At 38.2% G+C, this 17,382-nt stretch overlaps 2 protein-coding genes across 2 annotated transcripts; one reads left to right on the forward strand and one right to left on the reverse strand.

The window, feature by feature from the left end:
- The first annotated feature begins 166 nt into the window (after positions 1-166).
- On the forward strand, positions 167-2,882 carry dnali1 (dynein, axonemal, light intermediate chain 1). The gene is made up of 6 exons (XM_066682634.1): positions 167-646; positions 1,162-1,298; positions 1,391-1,560; positions 2,179-2,357; positions 2,484-2,648; positions 2,748-2,882. The coding sequence occupies exons 1-6, from the start codon at positions 566-568 to the stop codon at positions 2,781-2,783; spliced, it is 768 nt and encodes a 255-aa protein (XP_066538731.1). The 5' UTR covers positions 167-565; the 3' UTR covers positions 2,784-2,882.
- On the reverse strand, positions 1,727-15,885 carry gnl2 (G protein nucleolar 2). Its single transcript, XM_066682631.1, has 16 exons — positions 15,678-15,885; positions 14,843-14,927; positions 14,635-14,729; positions 13,571-13,710; positions 11,781-11,965; positions 11,616-11,682; positions 11,357-11,515; positions 10,411-10,524; positions 8,791-8,919; positions 7,120-7,224; positions 6,876-7,034; positions 6,171-6,278; positions 5,211-5,722; positions 4,854-4,939; positions 3,447-3,526; positions 1,727-3,262 (listed from the first exon to the last, which is right to left on the reverse strand). The coding sequence occupies exons 1-16, from the start codon at positions 15,739-15,741 to the stop codon at positions 3,134-3,136; spliced, it is 2,217 nt and encodes a 738-aa protein (XP_066538728.1). The 5' UTR covers positions 15,742-15,885; the 3' UTR covers positions 1,727-3,133.
- Positions 15,886-17,382: the final 1,497 nt, after the last annotated feature.

A 17,382-nucleotide genomic window follows, 5' to 3' on the forward strand; every position in this document is an offset into this window, starting at 1 on the left:
CTATATATAACATATCAAATTAAACAAGTCAAATGATGATTTTTTCCGCAAAAAGCCAAACATAATCATTCCTGTTGTTCTCTAAAGCAAGCATCAACTTGTATAAGGTTTTAAACTACATTTTATTTAAGTACTCAATGTTTTAAGAGAAGAATATGCTATTAAATAAAATGATTAAAAAAAAACCAAGGTGGCTATAACTGTGTTCAGAGAGGATAGTTTTGTTGTTTTATTCAAATGTGAAAAAAAAATGGAACTTCTGTTTCCTTGCATGTAAAAAAATGCGATAGGTAATTGGGACGACCAGAATCTGGAACCGAATGTTCTAAAAACAAAACAAGGTTTTAGTTACCTTGATTTGTCTCTGTTTGTGTTCAGGGTAAATTATATGATTATTAATTTTGTGCCTGAGACCGGAGAGGGTATTGTTTTAACGGTCATTCGTTGCCATAGTAACTGTACACAGCAGCAGTAGCTTGGTTGGGTTAGTTAGCTATTCGTCTTGTAAATTCTTCTGTCATCTTTCGAGTTTTGCACTGTATAGAGGTGTTAAAACCTTTGGAACATGATTCCTCCCGCCGACTCTCTGCTGAAGTATGATAACCCGGTGCTGGTGAGCAAGAACACCGACAAGAAATCACCAAAAGTAAGTGACCCTAACCGACATGTGGAGAACGTTAGCGCTAGATTTCCTTATAGAATAACGTTCAAGGTCAGTGTAAAAGACAACCAATTTTTTAATTTTAACGTTACGCAGCACTCTCTCACACACACTAGCTACCGTTAATGCTGCATAGCCAAGTGTAAGAAAACAGCTGTTCATTCAACACTTCTGAACACTTTTCTAACATCTCGTAAACTCTTTTCCAAGCCATTAGTGAGGCCAGACCCGCGATTGGATACCGAGGTTCTAGACCGAAAAAATCACCCCAGAGAAAGCTGTATCACTGCCCTTCATTCCAGTGCTGTTGAGTGGGTTATACCCCGTTAGCCACGCACTGAGAACTGTGACCTCTTACATTCACTCTGGAGCTGTTCTGTGAACATTATACCACATTATTATGTATGCAGCTGACCTCCTTAGTCAAAATTAGTGCAACTTCACTAAATATAAGAGGTGTCTACAAAGTTTTAGACATATGCTGTATTTAATGAACTCAGGCCCGGCCTCTGAAGGTGAGTCCACAGCAGCCAGTAGTTTCTGGTCCAGTTCCACCGCCGCCCAAACCAAAATCACCCTCAGCTGATGCAGCCAAACAGCAAACCGAGGAGATACTTAATGCAATTCTTCCACCAAGGTATTGGCATTTTCAATTGAACCATTTTCTTATTGCTCCTTTCCTTTCCCAGGTTTTGTGAGAGTTCATGTAGAACCATGTTTCTGTTGTAGGGAATGGACGGAGAACAACCAGCTGTGGGTGCAGCAGGTGTCTAGCACCCCATGCACACGAATGGATGTAGTTCACCTGCAAGAACAACTGAATCTTAAACTTCAACAGAGACAGGCCAGAGAAACAGGCATCTGCCCTGTCCGCAGAGAAATATACTCACAGTGTTTTGGTTAGTAAAAGTTCATTAAACCACATAGGTAATGCTTCCTGGCATTATCAGCACATGCTGTACTGCTCCAAGGGTTCTTTTTATCAGCAAGGATAAAGCAGAAAAAAATTTACACAGACAACTGAACAATTAAAATGTTCACCATTTGCTTTTATTCTGATTCTCTCCTTTTCAGGAGAAAGAAACTTGCATAAGCACAAAAGGGTGTTACTGTAATAAAAACAAACATTTGTTTTCCCCAAAATAAAATAATGAAGCCCCTGTACATAAGACACCATATCTTTAGACAGAAGAGTTTCTGTGTGCAGCATCAAGACAAGAATGTTTCACACTATTTTAATTATTTTTTTTTAATCCAAAACATAGCCCCCTTTTTTCCAATTAATTCAGAGCTACACATTTTTCTAATAAGTTTTTCCAGTCACTAAAACAATCCCTTTTCTTCATTACAGTATAACCTTGTATTAATTTGCACTCCATTGGCAATGAATTGAGGAACAATTTAAATTGCTACTGCTTTCATTAGTGTATAGCAACAGACTCCAATCCTCCTAGTAAAATTTATTGGAAAGTAACACTTGCCTGCGAGTCCATAAAATATGAGTGTTTTTTCACTAGACGAGCTAATCAGGCAGGTGACCATCAACTGTGCAGAGAGGGGGCTACTGCTTTTACGAGTACGAGATGAGATTCGTATGACTATTGCTGCCTATCAGACCCTGTATCAAAGCAGTGTGGCATTTGGCATAAGGAAAGCTCTGCAGGCCGAACAAGGAAAATCAGACATGGAGGGGAAGGTAAGCAGTACTGTCTGACAAACTAAGCTCCCTCTCCATTTAATTCCCTGTGACTACTTGATGCTTTATAGTAAGGACTGCAAATGTGCTGTACTGTCAAACTAATTGAAGGTCTTGCACTTGGAGATTTCAGACTTGGAGAATGAGAAGAAGGATCTGGAAAGGCAGTTGAATGAGCAGAAGGCTAAATGTGAGGCAATTGAGAGACGAGAGAGTGAACGGCGACAGGTTGAGGAGAAGAAGCACACAGAAGAAGTCCAGTTCCTCAAACGCACCAACCAGCAGCTCAAGGTAACTTTAAATACTGTCAACTATTATCCAGATGAATACAATTATTTTAAATAAACTAAAATATAACCTGCAGAACACTTCATTTCCTTGTTGTTGTAGGCCCAGCTGGAAGGAATCATTGCTCCAAAGAAATAAACCTCTGGCTTCAGAATATTTGCAAATAAAATCTGTTTTCAGTTTGTTTTCAGAATTTTGCAAACAATACATGTTTGTCAAGTCCATTGCTGTCCACTTTATTTATTAGTTCTCCTTTTCTGGAGAAAAAAAAAAAAAAGATATGGTCATAGAGGCCCATAACCATAATTTTTGTGTGAATGAAGGTTGCAATGAAAAGTGCACCTGTAAGGTTGTGATTTACATCACAAATCAATCAAGCCCTCACAGCAAATGCTCTTTATCTCTGTACCTTCTTTCAATGTCCCAAATTAAACAGGTCCATAGAAATATGGCTGTATGTGACCAAGCACTTGTCAGAGCAAATTGTCTTATCGCTTGGCTGTCCTGCCTTTATTGCATTCTGTTTTCCGGTTTTTATTTTTGTTCTTCACATTGTGTGTGTCATAATAGCGGACCCCGACTTTCTTCACCTTCTGGGCACGGTCCAGTCTTCTTTTCTGTGGAGAAAAAATGTAAAAGATGTAGATAGATAAGATTAATGATTGTGAAGTGGGCTGAGGAAAACCAGAAGTATTCTCTGTAACCTTACAAGACCAACATGAGCACACATCCATCTGAGGTGTCTGGATAGATTGATGAGATGGCTGACATTAGTAGAGGTTCTTGGAGAACATCACGTACCTCTTTCGACGTAAGTTTGGTCGGACGTGCTGACTCCTCATCTTCCAGAGCTTTTCTCTTTCTGCCGACATGCGTCACAGCTGAAGAACAAAGGGAAGATGATTAGTGTGACTGTTCACTTCTTTTAAAAATACCAAACCTTTGTCTTATCATCCTGCACTGCTCCAGAACAGGATAAGGATCAGAGGTGGCCAAATTCCAGTTTCCAAACAAAGAGGGGGGAAGGGGAAGGGGAAGGGGAGGGGAAAAAGTCCCATGATTTAACATACTGTTGCTGGTGGATGCTGTTAGTTTGTTCTTTTTATTTTTCAGATTTCTTTAGTTTATAGTTTCAAATGTGCAAGTTTTTATTCTGGCAGCATTGTCTGCTTCATTAGAAAATCCTGAAATATACTGAACAATTTGAATTTGAGGCAGCACGGTGGCACAGCAGGTAGTGTCACGGTCAGACAGTTCCAGGGACCTTGAGGTTTTGAGTTCAAGTCCCGCTCCAGGTGACTGTCTGTGAGGAGTTTGATACGATTCAATCCCCACATTTGTCAGACTAAAATATGAAACGCAGGGTTTGGCTGACTGACACACACAGATGTATCAGTTGCGTTCCATGTTTAACCGATACGGGACACATTTTAAGGTCACACGCAGCTCTTTGTCAGCTGGCGCGAGGGGCAGATTCCCCACGGCTTCTAAACAGAGAACACGCTTTTTATTTGTCATGACCTTTATTTATCCAATCAGCATGGTTAGCTATCCATCATACAGTGCTGCATATGTGGACAGTCACATACTGTTTTGCAGTGGCGTTGAGAGCACAAAGTCAGAGCTGAAACTCTGGACTATGAAGTGGTTTTATTCACGTTGTACAAACAATAAAAATTTGGGACTCTACACAAGGCATCATAGATTGAAAAGCATGGGCAATGCTAGTATGAGGAGAGAAGGAATATTAGCTATCCTCACATGCTATTTAAAAACGTTAACCAAAACCACATTATTTGCATACTGTAGGCTTAGATGTACATTAAATATAGAAATTCCAGAAATTATAATGGGTCTGATTGTAATTACAACTTAAAGCTATCATAGTTTCAGAGGGGATTTTACTTCCCCATCCCAGAACTCCCACTTTTCAAAGGTTTGAAACACCCCTGTCCGCGTGGGTTTCCTCCGGGTGCTCCGGTTTCCTCCCACTGTGAATGTGTGTTGTCCTGTGAAGGTGTGTTCCTGCTTTGGGCACAATGATTCCGGGTAGGCTCCTTGAACTGTGACCTTGAACTTGATAATCTTTCCAGTTTAATCTTAAAATATATAGTTTAATTTGAGGAATATGCTGAACTCAAGCCGTCCCTACCTTACCCTTGACTTGCATAGACATCTGAAATAATGGCAAAAATGACTTCAGTGTACCTTTTGGTTGGGGTTTCTTTAGGTTCTTCTGTCCTGATTTTGTTCCAGCTGAATCAAAAACCTTCTCTGAAAGGCCCTTGGGAATTCTGTTAAACAAAACAAAGAAACTTTATTAATTTTAGGAAAACCAAACTATTGTCAAAATCTTCAGAGCTTATGCCAGTCTCTAATGTGCAGAATGTCAGAAAACACAAAAATGGCAAAGATGTAGATCACTGGAAAGTACGAAAGGCCAGTGCATGATTTCACCTGACTAGGCCTTTGTCCAGGTTCACTGCCTCAGACAATCTTGTTAGGGGTGGATTGGTACATATTTAAAAACAGCAAGCAGGAGAAGACATACAGGGGCACATTTACCGGATTGCGGAAAAGCGCTTGGATTTGGCACGGTCCAGGAAATGCTTCAGTTTAGCAATCTTCTCATCCAACTCTTTGTTCATCTCGCATGTTCTCTTGCCCTCTGGTTTGGAAGGTGGGGTCCCTGCAGACAATTCTTTTTCATTCCCTACATCTCTACACTCTTCCTCCTGCTTTCCAGTCTCCTCCACTCCTCCAGCCACCTCCTCTTTTTCCTCATCACTTTCCTCATTCTGTTCGTCCTCCTCTGACCCATAAGACTCAAAAAGGTCAGGCATCTCCACTGGCACAAGGTCGTCCTCACTGAACTCTGGGGCAACATTAATTTTACCGAAGTTCTGTCTGACACTGGCCAGCATCTTTTGAACCTGTTCATGTTTCTGTTTTTGTAGCAGGGGCACTTCCTGCTCAGATGCGTCTTCTGTTGTGTTCATCTGCTCAGTTGTGTGTGTTTGAGAATCAATCTCCTCTGCTTCCACACCAGTTGCCTCCACTGGCAGCAGTGCTTTACCCTGAGAAGGACAAAGAAATAGTGTAGGAATGTTACCCTTTTTTCCTGCTAAATTTGCCACTGTGGCCACTCCTGGCCTTCTAATTATAATTATTATCCCCTTCTTCAAATAAACTGGTGTACTCATTCTCTCCCCACCTAATAATAACAGATGTTTGATGAGCGTTCTAGTGCTCACTTGCTGCAGTTGCATCATCCAGATGGATGCTGCACATTGGTGGCATGTAAGGAGACTCCCTTAAACTAAAAAAAAAAAAAAAAAAAAAAAAAAAAAAAAAACTAAAGCATTTTGGGTTTCTAAAATAGTGCTGTACAAGTGTAACTATCCTTCACAACTTACTATATACTTAGATATATATGAATAAGTGGGTATAAAATAGATAACTGAATTAATACTGATACCTATTGATACACTTATTTTGATAACTGATACCTGTTCTGCATCTTACCTCATCATCCATCTCAAATCCAGGCGGCTTCACAAAAAATGGAATGCGTCCTCTCTGCCAGTCGTTCAGAACCATTTTGGAGACAGTGGGCAGGTCAGGCTCTCCTCCCTGTATGGCAAAATTAGTGGTGAGACGTAGTGAGTTTAATGCTAACAGAAGACCCTTAGCCAGTAATTGTTACATTTGAAAATATTTAGTCTGCAGTTTATTGTATGCAATGTAAGACATTAAACTGCCTGTGAGTTCACACGATGAGTTTTCATACAACTCAAGACACAAGATTTATTTGCTTTGTGGTTGTGCTATAAATTTCATTTTTTCCAAATGCAGATACCAGCAATGCTCAAAAAACACCAGCAAAAAAGTGTAGGAGATACAAAGGAGCACAGGAGTTATTTACTTTTGTTGTTAATTTATTTAATATTATTATTTTGTACCCCATATCTCTAAACATTTACTTACGTTTCCCTTTTAAATGGAAAACCTTTGGAAAGTTAAAAGCAGGTTTTCATTAACAATCAGGAGTAAAACCCACATATTGCTGTGCAAACTAATTCCAGCCCTGTTCTGGATTCTACTTCTTCCACTGGCACAATTAAACATGTCTGAAACAGGGCTTGTTTACTGAGAGCCCAGAGTAAACAAACACTGAGCTGGAACTGCACTTCACCATGCTGTGCAACCCTTTACAATCAGAAGCCAGACCTTGAGTAGTTTCCCCGTACGGAAGGCCAGCTTTTCCAGAAAGTCCTCGGCAGAGCTCCAGGATGGGATGCGATACGTTTTCTGGATGTACTCAGCTTTTGCTCTCTCCAGGACAGCTCCAATGTGATCTTCTGGGTTACGGATCTTCTCCACCTGGACCTAGGAGGGATGTGACAAAGGTAATATGATCTGGTGGGACAAGACCTATACATGTGCAGAAACAATCCTGAAACTAGTACCGTACCACTCCTTTCAACACAATGTCGGTCTCACTGTCCTCAGAGGGGTAAACGACACCAGGGCAGTCAATCAGGAATATACGCCTCATCAGTGTGATGTACTGCCACACCTGGGAAGGAAATATTAATAAACAATTATTAAAAAATTTGTAACCATTTTCTACTCTGTGCTCATTAAATTATGCTCATTATGGAACAAGGAAAAAGTCAAGCTTGAAAACAGTGGACTGAAAAAAAAAATTGTGATATTGGGTTACAATTCAATAGGCTCAGTAGTAGTTTTTGGAAAATAAGATGACCTTGGTGTTGCACTTTAATTCAGTCATTTCTAGTATAATTGGAATTGGTGTTTATACCAGATCTGGACATGCTATGTCAACGTAATTAAAGGAAATGTCTATGATTGTGGGGAAAGCAGTTCTCTCTGGTTGTTTACATTCAGAAGCATTTAATGAGGAACAGTGTTTTTGTTTGTATGTGGCTGAAGTTTGACAGAATCTCATTTGTAACTTGAGTTGCTTAGTTCTGTAGCCCTTTCTGTAATACTGTTAGCTGTCTCCCAAGTTTGGAGACATTTCCACATTAAGGAATCCGAAACAACAGAAACTAGTCAACATTACACACACGGAGAAGGAATAGGGCAATATCCTCATTTTAGTTTGTGCTTTTTAATGAATGGAGTTCTCTCTGTTCTCTAAAAAAAAAAAAAAAAAAAAAAAATAAAAATAAAAAAAACTACAGGTGCCTCTGCCATGAGCCAGACAGAGACAGTTTTTTTTTTAAAAATCATTTAGACTGTGTGGCTTCGTAAACACATTCGATCGGCTTCACACACACACACACCCACACACACAAATAATAATAATAATAAAAAGCAAACGGAGAGGAAACCTCTTCTAAAATGTAGAAAAGGTGTTTTATTACAATCGTGAACATCACTTTTAAGTAGGAATATCCACTAACTGAAATTTAATAATAAAGTACAAAACCGAATGGCTGGTTTTCATACACACCACTCTCTCAGCTGTAAACTTTAATAGCACCTGCGTGAACCCTATACAGAACCCGTGCTTGAAAAATGTTTGTTCTTGAAGAGGAACAAGGTGGTCCCATTAAATTAAAAGATGTGAATTCATGCTATTTGGAAAAACTGCAATACAAACACCTCTGTGAAAGTTGTCTGCTTTCAATCTGAATTTAGTCTTTAATCTTCCTCTTTAAATGTTCTGAAAATCATTACACACTTCCCTGTTTGTACAGTGAGAGGAAAAAGTCTGACACTCTGGGAAGGGTAAACAGGCCATTTTCACACACAGGAAGAAATACAAGTTGCTGCAGCCAAAAGTGAACTGCTGGAAACTTAAGACATTTAAAATGTTAACACATGTCAAGAACTGGTTCTGTGTCTTACTTGCATGTAATCTTTCGATCGCTAGTGTACTCTGCAATAAACAAAGTTGTTTAATGTCATGTACAAAAAAAAAAAAAAAAAAAAAAAAAAGTCTAGATGCTCAATGTCCACTATTCAGCCAATGGCGATAAATAATGCACGTCTGCATTCTTAACAGCATGAAAAGTTAAAAAAAGAATATGCTGGTATATAATCAAAGTGTGTAAATAAAGGCACAACACATTACCCTTGTACAATGACCTTTCTCATTTGCAGTAACTCCTACCTTGGTTTCACCAGCGAGGGGCGCCACATTGCAGACCTTTTTGGAGCGCAGTGTATTGATGATGGAGCTCTTGCCTACATTGGGGTAACCAATAAAACCCACACTGATCTGCTTCTTGTCAGTGTGGAGCTGGAGAAAAAAAAAAGGTGAACAAAGTGAACTCAATTTTAAACCTGAGCAAATCCAAAATCTCTCAGTGATATGAAAAAACTGAAATTATTATCTTTACAAAGAGATTGGATTTGGGGTGGGGTTATGTGTGTGTGAATTATTCACAAAAACTGCTTAATTTAGCTTAAAAAAGTGGGAACTGTGAATGACAGGAGCAACATACAGCCATGGCCCACCCCAATGCTAAGGCTAGCACTATGGTAAATGTAGCCCAATTATATCATCTAAAGTTTAAAAATTAATATTCTCTGCAAATACACTTAATTTGATGTTCTGGGAGATTATCATGCACCAGGAACAGGCTTCCTGTCTGTCAAAAATAATGTAATAATGACTGACAATGATTTGAAATTTCACTCAACTGATTACAATCCTAGTAAGCCCACAGTGCCAATCAGAGTATACCCAAAATTGGTTGTCCCCACACATTTGAAATATGAGATCAGATTTCATCAGCTACCAACATAACCCCCCACACAACAAACAAAACAGAGAACTTCAAGAAACTCAAATGACAAAATCAAGTCAAAATGATCAAACAACAATATTTACTTGACAGTTGTGAGTTACGTATTAGTATCCTAGTTATTCAGTAATAGATGTATGCAAGAGTTAACAATAAGATACTGAATAAGGAATTATTTTATAAATTTGTTTTTTTCAGAGAGAACTCTGTTGCTGACAATATTTTTTTTAATAAGTATTAAGTAATAAAATAAATTAGTCTCTTCATAGACTAATAGGTCATTCTTCTAAGAAACAGCCCATAATTCAAAATTAACGGCCAACACGGCAGGGAAGTTATAACAATACCAAAAATAAAATGTAACTTGTGAGTAGAATATTTCTGCCTTAATTCAAGCCTGGAGATGGAATAATAAATGAACAGGATTCTAAACACATGAGCTACTTTTCAAAAACAACAAAATAGTTACATTTTTAAAAAGGTTTCCCCTCTTTATTCATGCCTAAAGTATTTATAAGTTGGGGAACTGCAGGGGAAAAAACTAATTTTATACACACCTTATGCAAGACTCTTTAAAATCTGACTGATTTATAAGCTTTGCTTGGTAACCACAATATTTTTGTGATGTTGTTTTCTCAAGCCCGAGTACGTCTGTTGTATAACTTTCATCTGAATTTATACTTTCAAACTCCATCCCCTTTTGTGTGCTTCCAGGACTTTGTTTACGGCAAAGGCACCAAAAATAGCCCTGAAGCAGATGTGAACACAGAAGTGGAGCCCAGTAGCTGTGAAGGTGATGGGGAAAGATTGCCAAAATGATCTCCAAAATTCTGCTCTGCTGTCTTCATGTACTAGATAACTAATTCTATCTTAAAACAGAAATCAGTCTGATGTAACTGTAGCATGCTGCTTTTCTTGCACCTCTTACAAAAACAAATAAATGAAAGAGCCTGCAAAGAACTGAAAGGGGTCCCAAGTCTCACCTTTCCAAACTGCCGGAGGAGCTGAATAAGGGAGCCTTTGCCGAAGGAGTTGGTGAGGCTGGCATGAAAGGCGAGTGTGGGGTACTCCTGAGAAAGAACTGCAACCCAGCGTTTCTGATGTGAAAGTGTGGGCACACAGAGAGACACACACATAGACAAAGACATGACCATCAATAAAATATAAAACCAGCTTGATTTAGTATGTTTTGCTGACAATGTGGCGCTGGAACACATTGTGTATGGGAGAGGCAGCGTAGGTGTCAATGTTGGTCATACACAATGTGATCAACAATTTGAATATTCTGGAAAAAAAAAATAATAAAAATAAAATTAACACTTTTCCAGTCTAACTTCATACCACAACAAGGAGGAGAACAAGACAAGACAGCTGCTGTAAAAAGTTAAGAATAGGTGTCCAACATAAATTGTATCCCTTTTCTAACATAAGGCAAAAGCTTAATAAGAATCACAAAGTTTAACCATTAAACTGAATGTGTCCTCCAATGTTATTTAGTCTTAGACTTCCCCTTTTCAAGTTCATACAATAAACATGTGGGGTGTCAGCCAGCAGTCATTAAAGCAAAATGGAGACATATCAACTACTAAGACAATCATGTTAATATTTCAAAGACTCATTATTGGTCTCAGATTTGAGGCCAATGTATTTGTATTAAAACGTATTAAATGTGTATGCAAAGACATTGATGAAGTTACAGCCTCTGGTCTTAGGATATATGTTGGAACAGTGCTGGGAGAAAAATGATTGTAGTGTTTCTCTGATGAGCTGTATATGCAACACTGAATACATGTGTTAGCAATGGTGCATCTTTATAGCAATTGCATTCATTAAAAGTTATGGGTTTCTAGACAGTTTTACAAAATTCAACCAAGGTGTCAGAAACCTTCACGCATGAATTGTTGAGTAAGTATATCATAAGTATCTTACTGTCACCCAAGTGGGAATGAGGTCACATTTGTTAAGTACAAATATAAGGTGCTTCCAGGACTTCTCCTTCTTCAGGTAGGTCTCAATATTCTTAGACCGGGTACCCATGGGGTCACGAGCATCCAGCACCTGAATGATAACATCGGAGGAATCTATGACCTGCAAAGAGAAGCCACTAATTTAGGCGGGATGAACAGATGTCATAAAAACTACATAAAAAATAGGCCCAGTCATAATTGAGTACATGTTAAAGAACAACCTTGTAGAGCTCGCCCCAGATCCTCTTTGACTGCCCCTTCTTGAAAATCTCCTCACGAGCCTCTTCTCTACATTAACACATTTAAACCATAGATTTTAGTTAAGGCATATACGACTAACATTAAACACTTTTTTTGTGTAAAGGACCTTTATGTGATCTTCTCACCTGACTCCACTATCTTCAACGACAAGGTCATGATCATTTTCTGCACTGTAGCCTTCAGCTGAAGCCTCAGCCTTCTCAGCAAGATCCTTCAGTTCCCCCACACTAAGGTTAGGCCTCTTTCTCTGTGCCTTAGGCCCAAACGTGGTCTCAAATGTCTCTGTATCTAGAATATGCACCTTGGAGTTCTGAAAGGTAGAAAGAAAACTCAGATAAGTCAGCTAAACAGGATCTTTTGTTGTCAATTCATTTCTAGCTCACCCTCCACTGGAACAACATAAAGGTAGTTCATCCTGAAGGATGGGTTATGAGAAACTGATGAGAAATTTGGGAATTTCTTCCCTCTGTGATCTGTTTCTCCCCATTTTCATCCATCATGATACTGGTCTTTGTCCAAAAGCTGGGCCTCACGTTTGAGCTATGTTAATATTTCTCAAGCTGAACCACTCTCAGAAGCTACAATGCCAGGAAGGCTCAGCCACAAACCAGGAGACATAGGAAGGCAGTTTACTAGTACAGTTTATTACTGGCAAAATTGTTGTTCTGATAAAAATTATATTATATATATATATAGTTAATGAAAAGATAACTTCTCATACAAAAACATGCAAGAAACAACCTGATTTGTGACAACCTTACACACAAGTTCATAGCTGAAACACATGCACACAATAATACACCAAATATACTAAAATTGAACCAGCACACACTGGATCAGAGCAGCTTAGAGCAGCATGTCAGAGCTTAGAAAAATTCACTACAAATCAACTCAAGCATTAAAATCAACAACAGGGCATAATATCAGTGCTCTTTTTTCTCCATGAGAAAGCCTGTGGCCTTCCAAAGAGAAAAAGATAATGTCAAGGGTGTGAAAAGTAGAATGAAAGTGAAACAGACATTCATCTCACACTGCTTTGAGCCTTGAAATGTCTTACTAACATATGGAACCAATTAAGAGGGGAAAAAATACCACTGAAAGTCAACAACATTTGCCGAGGGAACATGAGGAACCAAGCAAAATGTTAAGTGTTATTTCAAATATGTTCTCTTCTGTCTCTGTGCTTTAGTATGGGCAAAGACAAGTCCTCTGGAGGTCAGAAAAGGTGCAATAGCTCTCTACATGAATTTCACCTTTGAAATTCATACCTCATTTCATAACACAGTGAAAACTTCCACAGTTTAAAATTAGGAATATTATTGGTCTTAAACTTTGTACTTTGCTGTACCTCACAGCTGACCTGTCAAGTGTTAGTGCACCACTCAGAAGTCAGATCAAATTATTTTGTTAAAAAGACCTATGATATTTCTCAATGAATGTGTTTTCAGCTTTCTATAATACATGTTTTAAATCTAATGAAGCTAAACACTGGCAAAGTCCACATTTTGTTTGTTGTGACAAATATATGAATGACGAATTTAAGAGCATATAACAAAATAACAGATAACAGGTTTTTAATGTACTAACTCTGACAGAACTCGGTTCCAGGGCTTAAATAATTTATTGTTCATCTAACATTCCTCCTAAATCTACTGCAGTTTTAGCATCAGCTAATCAGGTTTTAGCAACAGTTAAACTGAGTCCAGCTTATATGTTGTTAGCAAATACATGAATAAGTAAAAACTAAAATGATGCACTGCCATTGTTCCACTGCCAATGGTTCATTTGAAAATAGCCCTACAATAATAGTAATGACAATATTTATAGTAGCAATAATAATATTTTGAAGCCTTTAGAAGTGTACTGGTAAAAGGGGGGCCAAAGGAAGAGCTTTGGTGTTTGTATTCTTACATACATGTGCTTTGATTCGATCATGCAGTAGGGACATGGGGAGCTTGCTTTGGCGCATCACCACTCTGTACGGATCTTTCTTCACGGCTCCCATCTCTTCCTGAAATTTCTGCAAGGATGACTGCTTGATCACTCGAGTATTAGCTGCGTAAAGATTAAAAGAGACAGAAGCAATTTACAAGGGTAACAAGCAAGTTATACTAAAAGATCATAAAAAGCCAACTTATGCTTCTGCGTCTAATTAGTTTCATACCATAGGCCTTGAATGTCATAAAATGCACTTGAATGCAGAAACCATATATTTTGCACATGTGGTGGAGAAAGATATTTGAGATTCAGCACTAGTGTTACGGTGGTGTAAATTCAGTGCGACACAGACACACCAACACACAAGTATAAACACTCACAATGACAAAGGCCACTTGCACAGGCAACGGCGTGGACTTTGCATTAATTTCACACAGATTACTAATTTGGTCTTTAGGCAATCCAAAGTGTTTTTAGTTTAGAAAAATGGCATGAGAGTAAAAAGAAGCTAATTTCTACAAGACAAATTCCAATTGTAAATTCAAGAAAAAAATTCTGTAAATCCAGCAAACTATCTTACATTTTTCTAAACACAATGCATTAGCAATAAGTGTCCTGAGTGCCTTCACACATGCAAGGCATTTTCTGGACTGTAACTAGATGAACCAGACATTACCGGGACTTTATATTGACAGCACCCTAGTCAAAAATCCTGGTAATGTCAGAGTGAGCATATTGGCAAAAAAAAAAAAAAAAACTCTCTACCCCTGCCTAAAACATACAGAATATTTCCACATTTGAGAATGCAGCTGGTGCAGAAAAATCCCTGCAGTATGCTACCTGCGTGAAAGGACAACCCTTTTCCAGAGTTCATGTGTGAAACTAATACTACTCTACTAATAGCATGTTTTTAAAAATGGGGCTCAACTCTAAACTAAGTAGTGTTGTTTAACTAATGAAACATTGGGCTGACTCCTTCATACTGTAGTGCCCAAAATACTGTTTTCCACAGAAAGATATAACCACATTTGATAAACTTACCAAACCACTTGATGTTGGGTTCAACTCTGGCTACGGTCCCAGGGGCCACTGTGGATTGGTACTGCAACGGTTTTATTACTTTACCTCGATTGTTACTGTAGAAATACACGGATAAACACTGATTATTAATTTCCATAGTTTCAGTTATCAAACCAATATATATCTCCAGACCATCTCATCAATAAAAAATGTGAAACAATGTATTTACCATCGCTGTTTTTGTCTGTACATGTTCAGACGCTTGATGGTGGCCCGGTCCCTCATGTTGTTCCCTCCAGCTCCCTTCACTCGATCTAGGGAGCATAAATAAACAAGTTGGGAGTCAGAGGGAGAGCAGTTTATTATAAAGCAAGGAGAAATGACGGATTTCAGCATATTGTACAATCTAAAATCCACAAAAATTGAGATACATATATATTTTTTTATTTGACAGCGACAATATGCTGAAATCCGTCATTCAGGCTGTGTGAAAAGTTCATGGTGAATGAACCAATAGGAACGCTCCATAATTACTTGCAATAAAAACGTTTTACATACACTTACATTGAAAGTAAGAAAGTGATTTTCCTCCTGTAAAGTTACTATTTTGGGAGATACATGTTTTATTTGGGCAGCGACGTTGAGATATGAAAAATCTACATAGTCCAAACATTTAAATGAAAAGGTGCGTGGACTGGCTAGCTAATCATATCCCGTGTTTATGTTGTTCTAAATCTAGTCATAATTATGCAGTGTGTGCTAATCTAGACTATATTCAAGTGTGGCACTGCTAAAGTACATGGGTGCTCTTGAAGTCTATCAGTAATCGAAGGAGGATGGTAGACAAACCAAGTAATTCTGTCACGATAAAATTAAACTGCATTTTAGACAACAACTACATCTTCTGATGCAACGTATAGATCTGAGGTCTATTAGTTCATGACATTTAGACAGTACAATTTCGCCTCGTATGGGGGTAAACTACAGTTCACTCCATTTGCAGAGACGTAGCAGGTTAGCCACAGTTATCTTTAGATTCGGAGATCACTAACAACAAGCCTTACCGGGGTTTGAGCTGGAGCTCGACGGGTTTATGGAGCTTTTTCCCTTGAATTTAGGCTTCGTCATTGTTGTTAGAGGCTGGGCGACGCTGCTCTTTGTCGAAAATGAGAGAAAAAACAGAAGTCTTCCTCACTGTTTCTCTACACGTGTTAAAGGAATATTCCTCATGCAGCCCGGCGGAAATACGTCATCAACCGAGCGACCGAGCTCAGAAACACAAAGCCGGATCTGTATAACAATTAATGAGAAATATAAGGACAGACAGTTAAATCCATATCTGAAACGCAGATAACCCAAAACCTGTGCAGGTTGTTCGAAGTGAACAATGAAACCACAGCCATTAAAATGTCTCTATCCGACTAAAAAAAGTGCAACATGACAATATTTCTGCAATTAGGTAGAAGTAAATCAAAGGTAAGTAAATCAAAGGTAACTTTTCTTAACAAACAAAGAAAAAACTGTCATTACAAAATAGGTAAATGATAATAAATGAATATAGAAATAAAAACAATAGCTTTGACAAAGGCATTTTTCATTAACAGATTAATTGTTGCTGGCTCAGGGTGTTTCCTATATATTTTAATATTATGTTAAAATGTATTAGCTTTTTAAATCTATCTTGTAAAACACATCTACCATATTCATGTGTGATTGAAAGTGTAATGATGAATTAAAAGTCTTAAGTCTCTATCATAATCTAACATTGCTAGACATCCTACCCTGCAAAAAGTAGAAACAAGACCACCTCCCTGTCTGCATTTTTGCCTCCTGTCCACAATTTAGCAGTGGCTGTCACAGGATGAATAAAAGGGTTAAATAAAGGAATAATACTTGCAAAAAAAAAAAAAAAAACTTGCAAAGAGGACAGGAACACACTGGAACAATGTGCCTACCCTCCTCCAAATGTGTAGTTTCTACAGGTGCAGAGCCAAGATTAGCATTGACAGAGGCTCTGTTCTCCGTTACAACGCAGTGAAACATCACAATGAATTTTAAACTGTCATTTTAAGGTAAAAACTATTACACAGAGTTCACTTAAGATCTGTTCTGTGTTCATATCAGGCCTGTTGTTTGAGCTATTTCTGCAATTCTGAATCATCTGTTTCTTAAATACATTTGGAGCTTTTCAAACTTTTTGCCTGATATGCGGTTTTGTTTTTTGGATTTGACTTTTGGACCTGTTTATCTCGCTGTACTGATTTTCAGGTTTTGGAATCTTTCTGGTTTTGGCTGTAAAGTGTTGAACACTTTGTTATATAAACCTGCAACTGATTCTCATCCTCGGTTTGGAGTGATTAATGACATCTACAGATACACAAACCATGTAATATGTATGAATAATCATCACTGCTTACTGTAACTAAACAGTACAAACCATTTTGTTAATTCATTAAGGTTCTAAGAACTGGAACAAGTTATTACTAACAGTCTCAAATACGCACAACTGTTAAAATAAAAAGTCTGCATTTCTTATTACTCAGTTTTAGGCAAAGACTGTATTTGTTTCCTAGCAATGGTGCTGAGCAGCAAGCTGTGCGGAGCCGAGAGATTTGTTCAGACATGTTAAGGTTTTACTCACACATAAATCAAAAGGGCCGGCAGATTTTCATAATATAGTTGAGTAAAAAGTAAGATATTTGACTTTAAATTGGAGTGGAGTTAAGTAAAATGTTGCCCAAAATGGAAAAATTTGTGTAAAGTACAGAT

This window comes from Hoplias malabaricus, chromosome 10 (assembly GCF_029633855.1).
Source record: "Hoplias malabaricus isolate fHopMal1 chromosome 10, fHopMal1.hap1, whole genome shotgun sequence".
Lineage (NCBI taxonomy): Eukaryota > Metazoa > Chordata > Actinopteri > Characiformes > Erythrinidae > Hoplias > Hoplias malabaricus.

Excerpts from the sequence above, each read along its gene's own strand:
- dnali1 (XM_066682634.1), top strand. The coding sequence starts at position 566 with ATGATTCCTCCCGCCGACTCTCTGCTGAAGTATGATAACCCGGTGCTG. Across the intron at positions 647-1,161 it reads CCGACAAGAAATCACCAAAA|GCCCGGCCTCTGAAGGTGAG; the intron begins GTAAGTGACCCT and ends TAATGAACTCAG. Across the intron at positions 1,299-1,390 it reads AATGCAATTCTTCCACCAAG|GGAATGGACGGAGAACAACC; the intron begins GTATTGGCATTT and ends TTTCTGTTGTAG.
- gnl2 (XM_066682631.1), bottom strand. The coding sequence starts at position 15,741 with ATGACGAAGCCTAAATTCAAGGGAAAAAGCTCCATAAACCCGTCGAGC. Across the intron at positions 14,730-14,842 it reads TACAGACAAAAACAGCGATG|TAACAATCGAGGTAAAGTAA; the intron begins GTAAATACATTG and ends GTATTTCTACAG. Across the intron at positions 3,527-4,853 it reads AAAGAAACCCCAACCAAAAG|CTGTGACGCATGTCGGCAGA; the intron begins GTACACTGAAGT and ends TTTGTTCTTCAG.